Raw genomic sequence first — 20,275 nt, forward strand, 5'->3', positions numbered from 1 at the left:
ATACACATCAAACTTTCACCCCCCCCCTTTCTCCTCAAGTATCTGTCAACTTCTCTTAATATTCTGCTTCCACTTCTCTTTTTAAAAGAAGTTTACAACTCTGAGGAAAATAAAATTACCCCGTCTGTTTTCAATAAGTAATTTATTTTTGGTTCCATTCTCCTCTCACCACTGTCAAGAGCCTTTAGGTTTCTGTCAAGTCCCCATCATTCTACTGAACTTCAGCAGAGTGTAACAGAAAAGTACATAACAGAAGCAGGCTATTTGGCCCATTTATCCATGCCGAAACCATTTAGACTGCCTGCTCCCATTGACCTGCACCGGGACCATAGCCCTCCAAACCCCTACCATCCATGTCCCTGTCCAAACTTCTCTTAAACGTTGAACTCGAGCTCCCATGCACCATTTTTGCTAGTAGCTCATTCCACACACTCATGACTTTCTAAGTGAATATGTTTCCCTTCATGTTCCCCTTAGCCTTCTCACCTTTCACCCTTAAGCCATGACCTCTGGTGGTAGTCCAACCCAACTTCAATGGAAAAAGCCTACTTGCATTTACCTTATCTATACCCCCCCCCCCCATAATTATGTATACCTCTATCAAATCTCCTCTCAGTCTTCTATGTTCTAAAGAATATGACTCTAACCTATCCGATCTTTCCTTTAGCTCAGGTCCTCCAGACCTGGCAACGTCCTTGTAAATTTTCTCTGTACTCTTTCAATCTTGTTTACGTGTTTCCTATAGGTAGGTGACCAAAACTGCACACAGTACTCCAAATTGGGTCTCACCAACGTCTTATACAACTTCGACATAGCATCCCACCTCCTGTACTCAGTACATTGATTTATGGAGGCCCTTGTTCCAAGAACTTTTTTTATGACCCTATCTACTTGTGAAACCACTTTCAATGAATAATGGACCTGTATTCCCAGATCCCTTTGGTCAACCCTGGTTCGTCCGACTGAAGTGCAAGACCTTGCACTTGTCAACATTACATTCCATCTGCTATTTTTCAGTCCATTTTCCCAGCTGATTCAGATCTCTCTGCAAACCATGACTGTCTTCCTCACTGTCTACTATACCCCCAGTCTTAGTGTCATCTGCCAATTTGCCGATCCAGTTAATCACATTATCATCCAGATCATTGATATAGATGATAAACAATGAAGGACCCACCTCTCATTCCTGCAGCACACCACTCCAGTCGGAGAGGCAACCCTCTATTACCACTCTCTGGCTTCTCCCACAAAGCCAATGTCTAATCCATTTTACAGTCTCATCCTGAATGCAGAGCAACTGAACCTTCTTAACCAACCTCCCATGCAGGGCCTTGTCAAATGCCTTGCTAAAGTCCATGTAGACAAAATCTGTTGCCTTTCATCCATCCAGGTGCAACACAACTTGTTTAACTTTTTCCTCATAAGACATCTTGTCCATTCTGGTAATCTAATAAAGCTCATTTGAACTGCTTCCAATATAGTAACATCCTTCTTGAGCTATGGGCATAAACACTATACACAATACTCCACATCAAATCTCACCAGTATCCTGTATAACTGAGCCTATTCTCTCTACTTGCATATGCAATCCTCTTAGCAATGCCAGCTTTCCCAGTGTAACGCTCAGGTCTATCGGCTCGTGTTTATCTAGGGGAAACCCCGTGCGCCTGCCAAACTGTATCTCACGGTTGCGTAGTTGCTGTGTAATTCCACCTGGTACAAACTCACACATCAAATGTCAGATAGCACACAATGTACGATTTACAGATTACACTTTATAAATCTTAATAGAACTATGTAATTAATAGAGATTCAATATAAAAGGGAAAGTAAAAGGTGCCAAACTTATCAGAGTTCAACCACTTTGTGCACAACCGTTGGAGCTCAATTAACGGGGTCCTCTTTCCACCATGCGATCTCCTCCGACCTCCTCGACTCTCCACTTGGGAGCAATCACGGTGGTCGACCAGAGTGGATCCAGCACGTCCTTCCTCTTCGGGTCTCCTCCCGAAAGCCTGTCAAACCACAGGGTTCCCAGCCATATGAGACAGAATATCACCCACAAAAAGAATAACATGGACACTCATTGGTTCGTTCTGTGACGACAAACCAAGTTATCAGAAGATTGATGCTGATGAGAGAGATAAGGGAGACAAATGGAGAAATGTTCAAAATGTTAATGAGAGAGGAGAGAGAGATAACGAAAAGAGACACCAGTCCGAGTATTGACAGACCGGTTGCTTTGAACCTGAACTGTTTGAAGTTTGATGGACAGGCGATACCACAGCAGGGGGATAAAAAGAACAGGCACGACACACCACGAGATAACGAGACCCTGGAAAAGCGGTGTGCCCCCACAAGTTGGTGAATTGGTGGGAGTTTGGAGGTCTAGTCGCGGGAACCGACCATAGACACACAGGGTGAAAGGGTATGATCGGCTGGAACCTGGTGTGTGTGTCCGCCCTTGCCTGGCTGCTGGGTTCTCCGCGGAAGAACAGTTGTATCCGGAATGGAGGGGTCACAGTTGGTGACCACAGAAGACATAAAAGGGTTCGCCCGAAAGCTAACTGCGAAGAACAAATGTCTGTGTGAATCAGAATTGGCATTCCCCCTCCCCCTCCCCCTCCCCCTCCCCCTCCCCCTCCCCCTCCCCCTCCCCCTCCCCCTCCCCCTCCCCCTCCCCCTCCCCCTCCCCCTCCCCCTCCCCCTCCCCCTCCCCCTCCCCCTCCCCCTCCCCCTCCCCCTCCCCCTCCCCCTCCCCCACAGCACAACAGCGATTACTGCGAACTGCACTCAGCTGAACTGAACTCTGCGTCACTTGAGACTGATCATTTTACCCCTAGACTGCGATAGAGCTTGGTTGATTCCTATTACCCTAGTTCTGTGTACATGTGTGTTTTATCATTGCTAATCTGTTGCGTTAATATCCTTACAATTAGAGTACTGTGTTACTTATTTCTTTAACAAAACTTCCTTAGTTCCAGTAATCCAGACTCCAACTAAGTGGTCCATTTCTGCTGGTTTGGCAGCCCAGTTACGGAGTACGTAACAGTTCTCTCTCTTCTCAGTAATATAACCCAAACAAGCAGGGAGAGAGAGAACTGCTTACATCACAGTTATTATTACAGAAAAGCAATTTTTATTATAACATAACAAAGAAGCCATTTTATTAGCTTTAGCAGAATATAAGAGAAGAAACTCCTTACACTGTCTCCCCACCAAATAAAGTCATGTCCTCATGACATTAAAGGAGTTCACCAATCCTCCTTGCAAAACACAAAACCCAACCCAGGTGCATAAAGCAGTGACATAACCTCCCAGGGCGGTAGAGATCACATTCTATTCTCCTGGCGCTACATAGGTCAACCTCTCCGGGGGTGGGAGGGTGGTGTTCCTACTTTTCTGAGACCTCAGTACCTCTTCTGGTGACACTTCCAGCTCAGACACCACTGGAGACACCCTGGGTCTACCTGTCGAACCCTCGTCCGCTCCCTCACTAGGACACCTCGTCAACTTGGAGCCATCCGTCTCTGGTTCTGGTTCCACAATCTCTCCCTCCAAGACCGGCTGTATCGCAGGCTGCCCCCCAACAGCTTCCCTCCTCTCACCTAACTCAGTGGGGGAAGGGTCAGGAGCTGCTTCTTCTGGTACCGGGGAATTAACGAACGGAAGTAGGTACCACACATCTGAATCATCATCATCTTCCAAAGCAGTATCCCTTTCCGGGGCTGGGCCCGGCCCCATCTTTTTCACGGTAGGCTCTTCCCTCGCCCCGTGCCTCCACAGAGTCCTAGTACTAGGCGTAAACTCCAATTCGGGCTCTTGGTCTATCTGCACCTCTTGACCCACAGGCAGTAGGTGCTTCCGATGGAGTACCTTAACAGGCCCCTTCTCATCCTCTGGTCTCACCCGGTAAACAGGTGGGTTCGGCATCTGGCTCTCTACCACATAGGGGGTGGCCACCCAACGATCTGCCAACTTGTGCTTACCAGGTAGTCCTAAATTCGTATGAGGTCCCCGTCTCTGGCATAAGTTGATTCTGATCATACCTTCTCTTATTCCCTTGATTCTACTTGGTGGCCGCCGCCTCAACCAACTCGTACGCCCTTTTCAACTCCCTCCTCATATCGGACACATACTTCAGATAGGGCTTCGAAGGTAATTCACCTGCTTCAACCCCAAAACAAAGGTCAATGGGCAACCTCGCTTCCCGCCCGAACATCAGATAATAAGGCGAATACCCCGTAGCGTCATTGCGGGTACGATTGTAACAGTGAACCAAATGCCCGATGTGCTGACTCTGCTTACTCTTCTGGCTGATCTCCAGAGTGCCGAGCATGTCCAACAGGGTCCGGTTAAACCTCTCGGGCTGAGGATCACCCTGCAGGTGGTAGGGCGTGGTCCTGGATTTCTCGACCCAAGCATATCCAGTAATTCATGGATAAGCCTGCTCTCGAAGTCCCTTCCCTGATCACTATGTAGCTGTTTGGGGAGGCCATAATGAACAAAATACCTCTCCCATAACACCTTCGCCACTGTAGTCGCTTTCTGGTCCTTAGTGGGGAAACGCCTGAGCAATACCTAGTGTAGTGATCCGTGATGACTAAGACATTCGCGATGTTGCTGGTGTCTGGCTCAATAGACAGGAAATCCATACACACCAGGTCGATGGGTCCTGCACTCTGCAAGTGGGACAAAGGAGTCGCCTGCGCAGGCAGGGTCTTCCTCCTGATGCAACGACTGCATCTCTTACAGTATTCTTCAACCTCCCCCATCATCCGTGGCCAGTAAAACCGGTCCTTGAGTAATCCATAAGTTTTTTTCCACCCCCCCAATGCCAGGAATCATCATGTATTGACTTGAGCACAGTCTTCCGATACTTCTCAGGCATGACCAGCTGACAACGCCTCTGTCGCACAAGAGGTTTGGGGGTGACGTGACCCGGTATAAGATTTGGTCCTTCAGCTTCAACCGAGGCCACTCCTTCAGTCGTAAGGGCACTGAGGCGTGTTTCACCTTCTCTGCCTGAGCGTTTTTACCCTTTTTAGCCGCATACCAGATAGTGCCAATGCCCGGGTCATCTCGCTGAGCCGCCCCCACTTCCTGGGGGCTCAACTCCGGCAACTGCGTGTTCTTCAGAACAGTCAAATTACAGTAAACAGTGGGTAGCGCGTCAATATCAACCCCCAATTAATCCACTGCCCGATCCGGCCCCTTCAGGTCTCCGGCTTTAGCGTCACTCGCAAATTGACACATAGCCTTCACTCCCGGGGCAGGGACGCTCTCCCACTACTCGTCCTTGCCCGATCCCTCATGCGCCTGATGAAATGAAGCATGTGCATCGATGTTCCGACTCCCTGGCCGGTATTTCAGGCTGAACTCAAAGGCAGACAAGGCCACCAACCACTGATGCCCTGTAGCGTCCAGTTTCGCCGAGGTCAGAATATAAGTGAGAGGATTGTTGTCTGTCCTCACCTCAAACTTGGCCCCGTATAGATAGTAACTCAATTTGTCCAGCACCGCCCATTTCAGCGCCAGGAACTCCAACTTGTGAGTGGGATAGTGTCTCTCTGACGGTGACAAACTTCGGCTGACAAACGCCACCGACCTCAATCTGTTGCCCTGCTGCTAGTACAGGACAGCCCTCAGCCCCTCTAGGCTGGGATCAGTATGTAGCACATATGGTTTCCGGGGATCGGCAAAAGCCAACACCAGGGCCTGTGTCAGCACCCTTTTCAGCGATTGGAACGCCTCTTCGCATTGAGCATCCTACCTCGGTCCATTGGGCTCCGACTGGTTCAGATATCCTCCTGCCCTCCGTCTCCCTTCCTTTTCTTCCCCATGGGGTGGTTAGCCACACAAAAGCTGGTTCAATGGGTGACTCATTTTAGCGTATCCTTTCATGAGTCGCCGATAATACCCACAGAACCCCAAAAACGAGTGCAGGGCGCTCACAGTCTGGGGTCTTGGCCATGTGGTCACTGCGTCTATCTTGCCAGATCAGTAGCCACTCCACCTCGCGAGATTATGTGTCCGACATAGCCGACAGACGTCTTGCAGAACTGGTATTTGTCCAGGGAAAGTTTCAATCCTTCCTCCTTCAGCTGGTTTAACACCTTCGGCAGCCGCTCCTCATGTTCTTCCAAAGTAGGTCCAGGCGCTGTCAAGTCATCCAGATACACCAACACCTCGAGCAAGTTCACTGTCCTCTCCATGACCCATATGCCTTGGGGCATTCATTCGAACAGAAAGAACCCCAGGGGGCAGATGAAGATGGTCTTCTCTTTATTGGCCCACTAACAGGCCAACGCATCTTCAACCCTCGGGGCCGTATACTGATCAGGGACAGCGCGTCGGTTCAGGGTCCTGTAGTCCACGCACATGCGTACCTTCCCATTTTTCTTCCTAGCCACTACTATGGAGGATGCATAAGAGCTCTGCGATAATCCCCGCATCCTCCAACTGGCGCAAGTGCTGCCGCACATCTTCCACGTCGGCCGGGGCCAGCCGCCGCGACCTTTCTCTAAATGGGGTGTCATTTATCACCCGGATAGTGTGACGAGTGCTCTTGGAACAACTCACATCAAACTCGCCCTGAGAAAAGACATCCCCTAGCTTCAACATCTTCTCCACCAGCCTTCTCTTACACTCCGGCGGCACAGGGGAGTCCTCAAAATTAAAGGCCCCCTCAGTCAGCAGCCCCCTTTTCTCCAATAGTTTTCCTCCAGTGGGCCTCACGGGGGTGCTAGACATCATCGTCACCGGGAACAAGTGTGCAAGGAGTATCCTGCGCTTAAAGGTGATCTCCCTCTCCGTTGTGTTCTTTACAATCACCCCCATCCAGCGTGCCTGGAGAACTGAGGGCCTCTGCAGTTCAGGTCTCACCAGCACCCCAGCCGGGAACCGGGTCTCCCCTTCAAGGTCTTCCGGAGCGTCTACTAACAGGGCCTCGCCCGCCGGTACGCCAGGGAATCTGGGGGTCCCCAACACTAGTGCCACCTCCCCTAGCCATATCACCTTAGGCCTCGCCTGAGTACACCACACGATCCCTCGTCTGAACTCAGGATCCAGCCCCCTGTGGCCACCCGCTTTTTCGAACGCCACTCGAAACACTGGGTGTACGAGAGGGTCTCCAGAAAGTTCTCCCCCGCCTTCTCCTTACAGGCTCCCAGGAGCTGTCGCTCAAGAGGGGTGTTAGTCCCCACCAGAAGGGCAGTGCCACCTGTTTCCACTGGATTCGGACAAACCAACACCAACGTCTCAAGGGCTTCAGACACTCCCACATCGCCCTCCGAGAATTCCAATCTCACTGACAGCTACCCATCGTACGGGTAATCACCATCACTTATACCCCAAATCTCCAGGGCATTAAATGGGGTTACTGGCAAATGCTTTAGATATTTATTGTAGAATGACCAGTACAATAAGGTGACCTGCGACCCGGTATCAAGGATTGCCCTTGCAAAGATTCCCTCTATCCACAGGGACACGCTGGAGCAGGGTCCCACTAATCCGTCTGGAATAAGGGCTTGAGCTTGCGGGGGTCTAATGGCAGATTTCGGGGAACGTGTTCCTCCAGAGACTGCAGTCCGTTGCCTCACTGAGTCTCTCATAAGTTTCCCAACACCTCTCTCTTCTTAGTCACCCAGGGGCTTGCCCTCCGCGGGGTGTCTTGTCTCTCACAATCCCTCTGGAAGTGTCCCTCTTCCCCACAGCTGCAGCACACCTCCTGCTGCTCACACTCCCATTGGAAATGCCCCTCTTTCCCACAGTTATAGTACATGCTACCTGCCGCTCCTCTCCTCCCGGGCGCCCACCACTCTTAGCCCACTGCGCAGCCCGCCGCGGGCCCCACTCACCCAAAGGGGGTGCTCTCCCTGTCAATCCACTCGTGTGAGGGGTCCCTACCCACCTGGGACCCCTTGGGTCGCTCAGTTGTCAACCCTGCCACCACTTGCTGTACCGTCGAGGATCATCGCCAGTGGCCAGAGTCCTCTTTCTGGCCCAACACACTCTCATCCTCCCGCATCTCTTTAATCAGCTGACTGAACGATGGAGGGGGGCTCCTTTTATAGGACTGCCGGAGACTCCAAGCCACCTTGCCCTCCCCCAGGGAACCCCTAGATATCTGATTTTCCCCTCTTCCCTGCCGCATGTTTTGAAACTCTGCTAAAAGCTCTCAGGAACCTCCTGACAATCCAAACGCATCCTCCAAATCTTCCAGATACTCCATCAGGGAAGCCGGGGGCTGTTCAGCTTTCAGCCCCCGGCCGACACCAGCCGCCACTCCCCTAACAACTGGGATGTGTTTTGGATCTATGTCTCATAATCGTCCTCCCCTTCTGGGGTGGGCGTGGCTCCTGAGAAAATTCTCAGCTTCGGGTGGGGCCCCTCGGCCCTTCTCACCAGGGAAATAATGGCTGCCAACTTGGGGGTCTCACCTCTAGCTGGGGGATGGGGCCTGACCAATCCTTCCCACTCTGACCCCTTCTTGCCCCTCTTCCCTCATCACCCCGAGAACTTGTTCTGTCACAAATTCTTTCAACCCTCCACCACTGGCTACTGGCACCTCCCCTGGTGTCTCATCACATTCATCCTCTGGGAGGGTGTGAAGGCCCCACGGCCCTACCTCCCCTGGGACGCTGACTGTTGCTGGCAGTTCCAATGTCATGACGTCAGCATTCATACGAACCAACACCCAGCTGGATTCCACGTCTTTACCGCACCTTCTAGCTATGAGTTCTACCTTGCCAATAGCTTTAATCAGACTCAACCCTCGCACTAGCACTTCTTCCAAAGTGCGGAAATCCACCCCACTTAACATGCACGCATGATTAACCGATACGTCCTCGAACTCACAACACTTACAATCTTATCCAGGTCCATCTCCGCACTACTTAACGTGGCGATTTATACAGCTTACACAGAATTCAGTCCTGGACGAGCCCCCACAAATGTAATGCTCAGGTCTATAGGCTCGTGTTTATCTAGGGGAAACCCCGTCCGTCAGCCCAACTGTGTCTCACGGTTGCATCATTACTGTGTAATGCCACCTGGTACAAACTCACACATCAAATATTAGCCAGCACACAATGTACGATTTACAGATTACACTGTGTAAATCTTACTGGAACTGTAATTAATAGGGATACAATATAAAAGGGAAAGTAAAATGCGCCAAACTTATCAGAGTTCAACCACTTCGTGCACGACCCTTGGAGCTCAATTAATGGGGTCCTTGTTCCACTATGCGATCTCCTCCAACCTCCTCGACTTGCCGCTGGGGACCAACCATGGCGGTCTACCAGAGCACGTCCAGTATGTCCTTCCTCTTTGGGTCTCCTCCTGAAAGCTTGCCAGACCACATGGTTCCCAGCCATATGAGACAGAATAACACCCACAAAAAGAATAACATGGACACTCATTGGTTCGTTCTCTCTTATCAATAATATTACCCAAACAAGCAGGGGAGAGAGAGAACTCCTTACATCACAGTTACTATTACAGAAAAGCCATTTTTATTATAACATAATAAAGAAGCCATTTTATTAGCCTTAGCAGTAACATAAAAGAAGAAACCCCTTGCACTAGTTATTTGCTCTACTGCCTGTTGGGAAGCCTGTATCAGCAAATCGCGCTTACGTGGCAGTCATTACGGTTCAGATGTATTTGATTGTCTTCATTGTACTTTGGAAGGAAAGTTCGCTGCTTTGAACCAGATTGGCAAATTAAATCAGATTAAATATAACAAAATACTGAGGATACTGCAAGTCTGAAATAAAAACAAAAAATGCTGGGAAGTGTCTAGCTGGCCAACACTCATTGGGAAAGAGAGAGAATTAACAGTTCCAGGTATTGATCTTGTATTACAACTGGAAAATGTTATGTAATAGCTGGAAAGGACAGGAAAAGAATTGTGCCAAAGTTAGAAGAAGTGAACTGAAGTGAAGATCTGTATTGGATTATAGTAATTTGGAGGACAAAAAGTATGTTGATGCAAATCCAAAAGGGATGCTAAGTTGTTTAAAACAAATCAATATCTAGTCGTAAACTCTTGAACATTAATAATTAACGATAGAAAAGCCTATGACAGTAATCAATGCAATCTATTCAGAAAAATACACGATACTTATCTTTTTTATTTCACTTACAGAGAGTCTTTCCCATTTGATCAACAATTCAATATTCTAATGCGATTTATTGTGGATCAAACACAAACGCCTAATCTCAAGGTTGGTACATAAGTAACAGTTCAAAATATCTAGTTTCAATTCGATGCTAGACTTTTTTGGGAGAATATTTCTAAATTAATATTTTAAGCTTTGATCTTTAACCATGGCCTGAACTATTCTGGTATTGATTCTATAGTAGTTCAAACAAATATGACGTATCTTCTCTTTTGAATTGGTTCAGAATTTTCACCTGATGTCCAATTGATGTTGCATGTATGAAAATATAATTGATACTTTGTCTCCTGCGGAAAAGGTGACAGGTTTTCCTAATTTCTCCACCAAGAAAATAAAGATGCGTGAGATCCGCGGTGTCAAGAGTGTGTTTGCCCAAGAGGGTAGAGGTCACCATGTCTTATTCTGGCTGGAGACCTGTGAAGGTAGAATTGTAATATTGACGTCGCAGCTCATATGAAGTATTGCATTCCATTCTAGTTGTTCCATTTTAGGAAGGATGTAGAGGCTTAGGAGAGGGTGCAGATGAGGTTTACCAGGATGCTGGCTGGATTAGAGAGCATGTCCTATAAGGAGAGGTTGCACAAAGTAGACTTGGAGTGACGGAAACTGAGGGGAGACCTGACATAAATTTGTACAATTGAGGGGCATAGTTGGTACCTTTTTCCCTGTGTAGAAGTGTCTAATACTGAAAGGGATACATTTAAAGTGAGTGTAGGATAGTTCAAAGGAGATGTGTGGGGCAAGTTCAAGATGGTTTTAGATAAGCACACAAATAGGAAGGGGGTGTGGACCATTTGCAGTAATTGGGGGTAGTTTAATTAGGCATTGTTACCTTAATTTGGAAAGTGCAACAGCATGGTCCTGATCCTGTGCTGTACAATTCTTCCTTCTGAACAAATTTACATTATTGGTACTCAATAATTGGTATGAGTAGATCTTAATGACTGAACATTTCATTTGAAAAGGGGAGAAAAAGCAAATTAGTTTTCATTTGTCATGATATGAATTGTTTATCTTGCTTAGATCACCTTATTTGCCTTCCTTTTACAGAATTATTGGAGATGGTGAACTAATATAGTTGGTTTATCCTTACCAACTTATTATTAACTTGAAACTTGCTTTAGATTCCTTATCTGTGAGAGTTTGGACAAGTAGTTGAAGCAGATTATATTTGTAAATTAACGTAGAATAGACAAGAAGATAAGATGGGTAGGCTACTTTAAGCCTGTTCTTTCATTCAAATTTGGGCTTATCTATGTTGGCCTTGACTCCTGTACCAGATGCTCATAGTCCTCAAATCGTCAGTCCTTCCAAGTATTTATTTGAATTTGCTTAAAATGTCTCAAATGACCTTATCTTGTCATAAGACACAGGAGTAGAATTAGGCTATTTGGCCCATCGAGTCTGCTCTGCCATTCAATCATGGCTACTCCCTTTTTTTTCTCCTCCTCAGCCCCACTTCCCAGCCTTCTCCCCATAACCTTTGATGCTGGGTCCAGTTAAGCTCTTCCTTGAATACACAGCTGCCTGTGGTAATACATTCCACAAATTCACCACCCTCTGGCTAAAGAAATTTCTTCACTTCTGTTTTAAATGGACACCCCTCTATCCTGAGGCTGTGTGCTCTTGCGCTAGACTCACTCACCATGGGAAACATCCTTTCCACACCTACTCTGTCTAGGCCTTTCAACATTCGAAAGGGTTCAGTGAGATTTCTCCCTCATCCTTCTAAATTCCAGTAAGTACAGACCCAGAGCTATCATCCTTGTGAACCACCTCTGAAACCTCTACAATACCAGCACATCTTTTCTTAGATGAGGAACCCAGAACTGTTAACTACAGTCAAGGTGAGGCCTTACCAGTACCTTCCTCTTGTATTCTAGACCTCTTGAAATAAATGCTAACATTGCATTTGCCTTCCTCACCACTGACTCTACCTGCAAGTTAACCTTTAGGGTGTTTTGCACAAGGACTCCCAAGTCCCTTCACGTTCCAGATTTTCGGATTTCCTCCCCATTTAGAAAATAGGCTACATATTTATTTTTACTACCAAAGTGCATGACCATGTATTTTCCAACTTTGTATTTCATTTGCCACTGTGTTGCCCGTTCTCCTAATCTGCCTAAGTTCTACAGTTTACCTGTTTCCTCAACAGTACCTGTCTCTCCACCAACCTTCATATCATCTGCAAACAGAGTCACCTATTTCATCATCTAAATCATTGATATACAGCATAAAAAGACGAGGTCACACACTGATCCCTGTGGAACACCACTAGTCACGGGTAGCCAACCAGAAAAGGATCCTTTAAATCCCATGCGCTGCCTCCTACCCATCAGCCAATGCTCCAACCATGCCAGTAACTTTCCTGTAATACCATGAGCTCTTAACTTTGTAAGCAGCCTCATGTGTGGCACCTTGTCAAAGACCTTCTGAGAGTCCAAATATTCGACATCCACTGCATCCCCTTTATCTATCCTACTTGTAATCTCAAAGAATTCCAACCGGTTTGTCAGGCAAGATTTTCCCTGAAGGAAACCATGCTGATTTTGTCCTATCTTGTCTTGGTTCACTAAGTACTACATAACCTCTCCTTTAGTAATTGACTCCAATATCTTCCCAACCACTGAGATTAGGCTAACCGGTCTATAATTTCCTTTTTGCTGTCTTCCTCCTTTCTTAAAGAGTGGAGTGACATTAGCAATTTTCCAGTCCTCTGGCATCATGCTGGAATCCTTTGTAATAGTAACTGCACTCATTTTTCTTCCCTCACACCCTTCAACAGCTGACACACTGAGGGCAGGAAATTTCAGAAGTTAACTACCCTCAAAAGGAAGAAATTTTTACACAGAATGTGTTGTATATCAGTTGACTCTCATTCATTGGTGAAGAATTCTAACAAAATCTGGATTTAAAAATAAAATCGTGTTTGATTTCAATTATCCATGTCATCAGTATTGCATTGTTCCATCTTCATTCCACTCAAGTATGTTTATTTGCAGGTGAAAGTTGCTATTTTGAAGTACATTGAGAGGCTGGCCAGGCAGATGGACCCAGCAGATTTTGTTAATTCCAGTGAGACTCGCCTTGCTGTGTCCCGAATCATAACCTGGACAACTGAACCAAAGAGCTCTGATGTGAGAAAGGTAGGAATTTATTCCAAGATTAGAATATCTGTGCTAGCTGAGACAGTGTCTGAAGCTGGTCTTTCTATGTTCTACTTAGTGAATCAAATATGTTAGTTAGTTTTCTATTCAGCTATTTGCTTTGATGCATTGGTTGCATTCTAGTCTCATAACATTCACTATAAAATAGTTTTGATTTTTTAACATTGCATTTCTGCTTTGCCCCTGATATTTATTCTTTGAGAAGTAACAGAACTGAAATTCCAAGACAAGTAGAAAGCTTTTTTAATTCATTTGATAAGAGCATTACTGACAAGCCCAGCAATTATTGCATATCCATGTCTAATTGCCCTCGAGGGGTATTGGTGAGCTAGTGTTCTGAACTGCATTGGTCACAGTGGATGACAATGTTACAACAGTTCTAGTAGGCTTTATGATTTTAAACAAGCTCTTGAGGGAAGATGCGTTACTTGAAAAACTTGAAAGTTGTTAGCTTTTCCCTGCAAAGTTGTTCAGAATGAGAATTGAGTTTATTATCACCAGCATGTGTTGTGAAATTTGTTAACTTAGCAGCAGCAGTTCAATATAATGCATCATATAGAAGAAGAGAAAATAATAAGTAAATTAATTACAGTATATATATATATTGAATAGATTAAAAATTGTGCTAAAAAACAAATGCTATATATTAAAAAAAAAATGAGGTAGTGTTCAAGGATTCAATGTCTATTTAGGAATTTGATGATAGAGGGGGGAAGCTGTTCCTGAATCGCTGAGTGTGTGCCTTCAGGCTTCTGTACTTCCTACCTGATGGTAACAGTGAGAAAAGGGCATGCCCTGGGTGCTGGAGGTCCTTAATAATGGACGCTGCCTTTCTGAGAGAACGCTCCTTGAAGATGTCCTGGGTACTTTGTAGCCTAGTATCCAATAAGGGGCTGACTAAATTTACAACCCTCTGCAGCTCCTTTTGGTGCAGTAGCTCCCCCCCCCCCACCCCCAAGCTCCATACCAGACAGTGTTCAACCTGTCAGAATGCTCTCCACAGTACAACTATAGAAGTTTTTGAGTGTATTTGTTGACATACCAAATCTCTTCAAACTCCTAATGAAGTATAGCCGCTGTCTTGCCTTCTTTATAACTGCATCAATATGTTGGGAACAGGTTAGATCCTCAGATCTTGACACCCAGGAACTTGAAACTGCTCACTGTCTCCACTTCTGATCCCTCCTGAGAGTTTTATATATTTCTTCGTCTTACCCTTCCTGGAGTCCACAATCAGCTCTTTTGTCTTACTGACATTGAGTGCCAGGTATTGCTGTGACACCACTCCACTAGTTAGCATATCTCGCTCCTTTACAGTCTCTTGTTTGTATCTAGGTGATTGAGTTTAGGATTTTGGGGAAGGGTATTGTTAAATCTTTCTGTGCTGTGCTTTGTAGGTAATGTATTCTTCAGAGGTTGGAATTATGATACTGAGTTAACTTTGTTTTTGCTGAAGCTGAACTCCAGCTGCTTGGTGGAAAGTATTCTTGATGTGCCTTGTTGATGGTGGAAATTTTTAATGGGTTAGTAGGTGATTTGCTGCAGAATACTGAGCCACTGATCTTGTAGATGTGATTTTTGACAGCTACTCCATTAAGTTTGGTGAAGTTGACAATCATAATGATATTGAATGTCAGAATGATATTTTACCCTTCTTACTGCCATTGCAAATTGCCAATGCCTAGCATTTCTCATGGCCAGAGTAACACATAAAAGATGTTGAGGAACTTGGCAGATCAGGCAGCAGGCAGGGAAGGAAGCATATGGTCAATGCTTTGGGCAGAGAACTGTGGACCAGAAGAGAAGAGAGAAGAAGCCAGAACAAGAAGGTTAGGGAGGGGAGGGGAAGAGTACAAGCTAGAAGGTGATAGGTGAAGCCAAATGCATAGTCGAGGGTGGATGAAGTGAGAAGCTGCGAGGTAGTAGGTGGAAAAGGTTAAGGGCTAAAGAAAAACAAAGAATTAAACAGGAAAGGTGAGTGGACCATTTAGGGAAAAAAAAAAGGAGGAAGGACACCGGGGAGGGTGATGGGCGGTGAAGAGAGAAAAAGGAAGAGGAGAGCCAGAGTGGGAAAATGAAGAAGAGGGAAGGGGAAATGGGGAAAAATTACCAGAAGTTGGAGAAATCGATGTTCATGCCATCAGATTGGGAGCTACCCAAACCGAATATGAGGTGTTGATCCTCCAATCTGGGAGTGGCATTATTGTGGTCGTAGAGGAGGCCATTGACTGACATGTCAGAATGGGGATTGGAATTAAAATAGTTGGCCACTGGGAAATCCTGCTTCATGTTGACAGAACAAAGGTGCTTGACAAAGCAGTCCCCCAATTTAGATTAGGTCTCACTAATGTGGAGGAGTTTGTATCAGGAGCACTGGATACAGTAGGTGACCCCAACAAACTTGCAGGTGAAGTGTTGCTTCACCTGGAAGGACTGTTTGGGCCTTCATTGGAGGTGAGTTAGATGTGATGCTTTTTCTACTTGTAGGGATAAGTGCCTGAAAGAAGATTAGTGATGGTGGTGGGCGGGGGGGGGGGGGGGGTGTTTGCAAACAGACAAGGGAATCACAGATGGGTGATCTCTGTAGAAAGTGGAGGGGAAGTGTGGATGAGGGCAGCATCATTGTGGAAGAAGGGAAACACTGTTTTTGAAAGAGGACAACTCTAAAGTCCTGGAAAGGAAAGCCTCATCCTGGGAACAGATGCAATGGAGATGAAAGAACTGAGAAAAAGGGATGTCATTTTTACAGGTGACAGGGTAGGAAGAAGTATGGTCAAGATGGCTGTGAGCCAGAAAGTTGTACAGCATTTATAAACCTATCATTCAGATGTAGTGCCTTAAATTTCAAATAAGCGAGCCACATTGCATTAAAAGAATTGACAATAAACTATCTTTGATCAGTATTTAAACTGTTGCTAGATAGGTGACAAGGAATATGAATTTTGCCTCAAAAATACACCACTTGCAAGTCATTCTCAAGAGTTTAGGGTATTAGAGCATACAAACTGATGCAAGAAAAGAGTTGTATTGGAGAGTAAGGAATTACCAGAAATATTAATCAAGTATTTTATGTCCATCTTCATGTAGGAAGACACAGGAAGCATCACAGAAAATGCAAGTCTAGGTGACTAAGGACCTTACTGAAATTACCATTACTTTTTTAAAGAAACTACTTTAAAAATTGACAGACTGAAAGATGATTAAAATCTCAGTATCTCAGTGATGGAAGCACTGGTTGTTATGTTTCGATTATCTAAAAATGTCCACTTGCAAATTGTAATACAAACCCTACCTATCTATTGTATTCAATGTCAGGTGAGATCAAAAAAGTCATCAGGCTGGCTAATCTGCCGTTTATCAGATGGCCATATTTGTTCTGTGAGTCATTTAAAACTCATTCATTCATGAGTTCATATAACGTGCAAGTTGCTTGTAGTTTAGGATCAGAACAATATTCTTAATACAGCATTTCTTCAGGTAAACAAATATGGTGCCACAGTAAAATAAAATTCTGAATGTTTCCATAAATAAAAGTAATGCGCAACACCTACTAATATCAAGGATTTTCCTTCCATGCAAACAGTGAGCTGAACTGCTTTCAGTCAAAAATGTACAGCATTAGTACCATTGTTATGACTGAATGAGTTTTAAATGACTGACAGAACAAATATGATCATGTGATAAATGGCAGATCAGTCAGTCTGATTTCTTCCTTGGTCTCATCTGGCATTGGAAACAAGCCCCATTTATCTGTTATAATCCCATGTCAAAATTACTATTTGCAAAGTGACAATCATGTCTCACTTCTGTAGTTCTAATGCCCTGAATTTAGATAGATAGATATATATACATACACTTTATTAATCCCGAGGGAAATTTGGTTTTGTTATAGCCGCACCAACCAAGAATAGAGCGTAAATATAGCAATACAAAAAACCCCAACAATCAAACACCAAAATGCAATACAATTTATCAATTGTATCACATTATTTAACACAGTACCTTTGTGCAATGTCATCCGATAGCAGTATATCCTCATATTATGGTTAAAAAGTTGATTTAAACGTGTATTTCATATCAACCATGCTCCCTATTTGTTTTATTCTTCAGATATGCACCGTTCAGTCCAGGGGTGATAATTTGAAAAATATAAATTAAATATATCACAGGGCTTTGTTCATTTATCCAGAATGGAAATATCATTTGCATAAACATTTTATCAAATATAATATTATGTATTTGGAAGCTGTGGTCAGACATAATCTGTTTTTGCAAAGCAGTTTTAATGTTTTTTTCCTTTGTTATAATAGTTATGTACTTGGAACATTGTTAGTAGATGTTAAATATAATATTGAAACTACTGCTGTTAAATCAAACATAAAACTTTGAAAGGAGGACAGTAGAATAGTGATTACAGCCAAATTTCTATAACCTTGGTCCTAAGATCCAAGTTCAAATCCCAAAAAAGCTAGTAAGTATAAATCTAATATGTTGTCATGTAAACCCACTGGGTTTGATAATGTCCCGTATTAAAGGAAATGTACTACCTTTCCTAGTCTTCTCTACAAGTAACCACATAGCCACTCTCAATGGATTCTAAGTTCAAGGGCAATTAGGGATGGGCAATAAATGCTGGCATTGCTAGTGCACGAATATATATGTAAAAAAAGGAACAAGCAATTCTCTCAGGTCCAAGCAGTGTTGCAACAGACAGCTATAAAATGTTTATAATTTGTTTTTTTTTTCCTAATCTCTCTGGATTATTTCACAGGTATATTTAATGCATTTTTGGCATTGTTTTAAATTGTTGACAATTGCTGCAAGTACTTTTATAAATGGACAGATATTTAGATTTTATTAAAATGTGTAAGTGAGGGGAAAGCAAAAATCATTTTACTGGCAGCAGATCCATAGATTTACAGTTTAAGGGGTTACCTGCATCTTTCTGTTGCAAACATAGTTGGTGAACTTATCACTTTCTGTCATGGCTCTTCAGCTTTATATAAGTTTTTTTTTAATCATGCAACTGCTGTTTATTGTATTCTAAATTTTTCTAATACCCTTCCCACCTGTCAAACCCAGACTGTGCATAGTTGGTTGAGTGATGAGGGGTTGGCCAGGTCCTGTTCGAACACCTCTGGGCCTGGTGAAATTGGCCTGGAAGAAAAGTGTAAACAGGTAGAAAAACACGTTGCACCTACTAATTTCAAGTTGCTTTTCCCTTTACCTTCTGGCTTTTTTCTTAAACTTGGCTGTACAAGGGTCTTGGCCTCGCTGCCTTTTTCAACATAACTAAGTTTATTCACTCTACTGTATTGCCAACAGAAGTTATTTTCTATAATTATACAGCACATAGTCGGTGTTGATTGGGAATAAGGGTTGTTTTTCTGCAGTTTTAATAACATACTGCATTGGCCCTGACAATGGAACTGCTGCTTACAGTTTTGGAATGCATGCTTATCTGTTAACTAATGGGTTTGAAAGTGCATTAACAGTTCTTGTGTTTATTTTGAACTTGAAATATGCTCTTTGTAATAAATGAAAATTGGATTTTTTTGTGATAAACTTTTACTAAATCAAACCTCTATTAAATATTGCTTAAAGTTATAAAAATCATAATGCATTTGAATATCATAACAGACCTCAAGTTATTTGAATGCACACACTCTATTAGTTCTAACAATTATCAAAATATACTTTTGTTCCAGTTATTATTCCATTGAAACTAATTATACACATTTGATTAATTGCATGAAAAATACATTCAGGATTTGATTAAAATGCCCTGCATAAGTTTTATCAAAACTTAAAACTTATAGGAAGCACAATAACGTGACTTCCAAATTGACTGAATATGGAAGATAACACTGGTTGATTTTAATTTTCATATTGTTGAAGATAACTGGGGTTTGGGTAGGGTGGATGGGCTGACTGTAGATGAGTGGTGTTTCAAAGGAAAAAAAGATGTTATCAGCTACTGCTCTCTTTAATGCATACCCATAATTTATTATTGGGTGACGATAACATGTGTAGCCCCCCGGCCAGCCTCAGGGTCGCTCGGCTCGCTGTCGTCTAGGGAAACAGCCCTTACACTCTTCCCCCCACCAAATAAAGTCATGTCCTCATGACTTCTAAATAACTCGCCAACCAGTCCTGCAGACACAGAAACCCATCCAGATACACACAGTGACATTGCTCCCCAAGCAGTGGACCTTCTGCCCGTCCATGGGCGTTACATAGGCCGACCTATCTGAGAGCTTCTTAATCCTCCAAGACCTCCGTACCCACTCACCTAAACCCTAAAGACTCAGACACTACTAGGGATACCTCGGGCCTGCTTGCCAACTCCTCTCTCACTTAGGCCACCATTACAACTCAGAGCCCCCTGTCCTTTGTCCGGGGCCCCGCTTCTTTTCCTTCCTAATCCTGCCGTAACTCAGACTGCCCACAGCTAGCCCTCCCCGCTACACCTGACTCAGTGGAAGAAGGGCCAAAGGTCTCTTCCTCAATCACGGGGAAGTTAGTGAAAGGCAGCATGTACCACATGTCCAGCACATCATCCTTCAAATCCATATTCTTCCTCATTCCCTCGATCAGTAGCTGTTGTTTGAGTTTCTCCAAACTGAAACATTTAGCTGGGGCTACCCCTTCAGCCTCCTGCAGTCGAGACGTCAGCTTCTTCGGGGACTCCTTCAACTCTCGCCACAATCTCAGCAGTTCTGGCTCACGGTTCTTGGCCATCTCAATCTGGGACGCAGTTACCCCACTAGCTTCTTCCACCCTGACCTGAAAAGCAGCAGTTAAAGGATGTTCAGCCTCCAGTTTTTTTTCTTCCTGATGACGTCTTCCAGGTCAACTTCCAGTTTTTCCACTTCATTTAAACTGTCGATAGTCATCTTCAGGTTCCTTTCAAGCGTCCGC

The 20,275-nt window shown here is 44.5% G+C and overlaps 1 protein-coding gene across 9 annotated transcripts in view; it reads left to right on the forward strand.

The window, feature by feature from the left end:
* Positions 1 to 20,275, forward strand: part of clasp1a (cytoplasmic linker associated protein 1a) — a 296,574-nt gene that overhangs the window by 214,672 nt on the left and 61,627 nt on the right. For 5 of the 9 annotated variants that reach the window (XM_072258680.1, XM_072258683.1, XM_072258682.1 and 2 more), the window contains 3 exons: positions 10,154 to 10,232; positions 13,190 to 13,333; positions 18,437 to 18,532. In XM_072258680.1, coding sequence (XP_072114781.1) covers positions 10,154 to 10,232; positions 13,190 to 13,333; positions 18,437 to 18,532 — 319 coding nt within the window. The remainder of the gene's footprint in view (positions 1 to 10,153; positions 10,233 to 13,189; positions 13,334 to 18,436; positions 18,533 to 20,275) is intronic. The other 4 variants (XM_072258685.1, XM_072258686.1, XM_072258688.1 and 1 more) reach the window with 1 other exon arrangement.

Source organism: Mobula birostris, chromosome 5 (genome assembly GCF_030028105.1).
Source record: "Mobula birostris isolate sMobBir1 chromosome 5, sMobBir1.hap1, whole genome shotgun sequence".
Lineage (NCBI taxonomy): Eukaryota > Metazoa > Chordata > Chondrichthyes > Myliobatiformes > Myliobatidae > Mobula > Mobula birostris.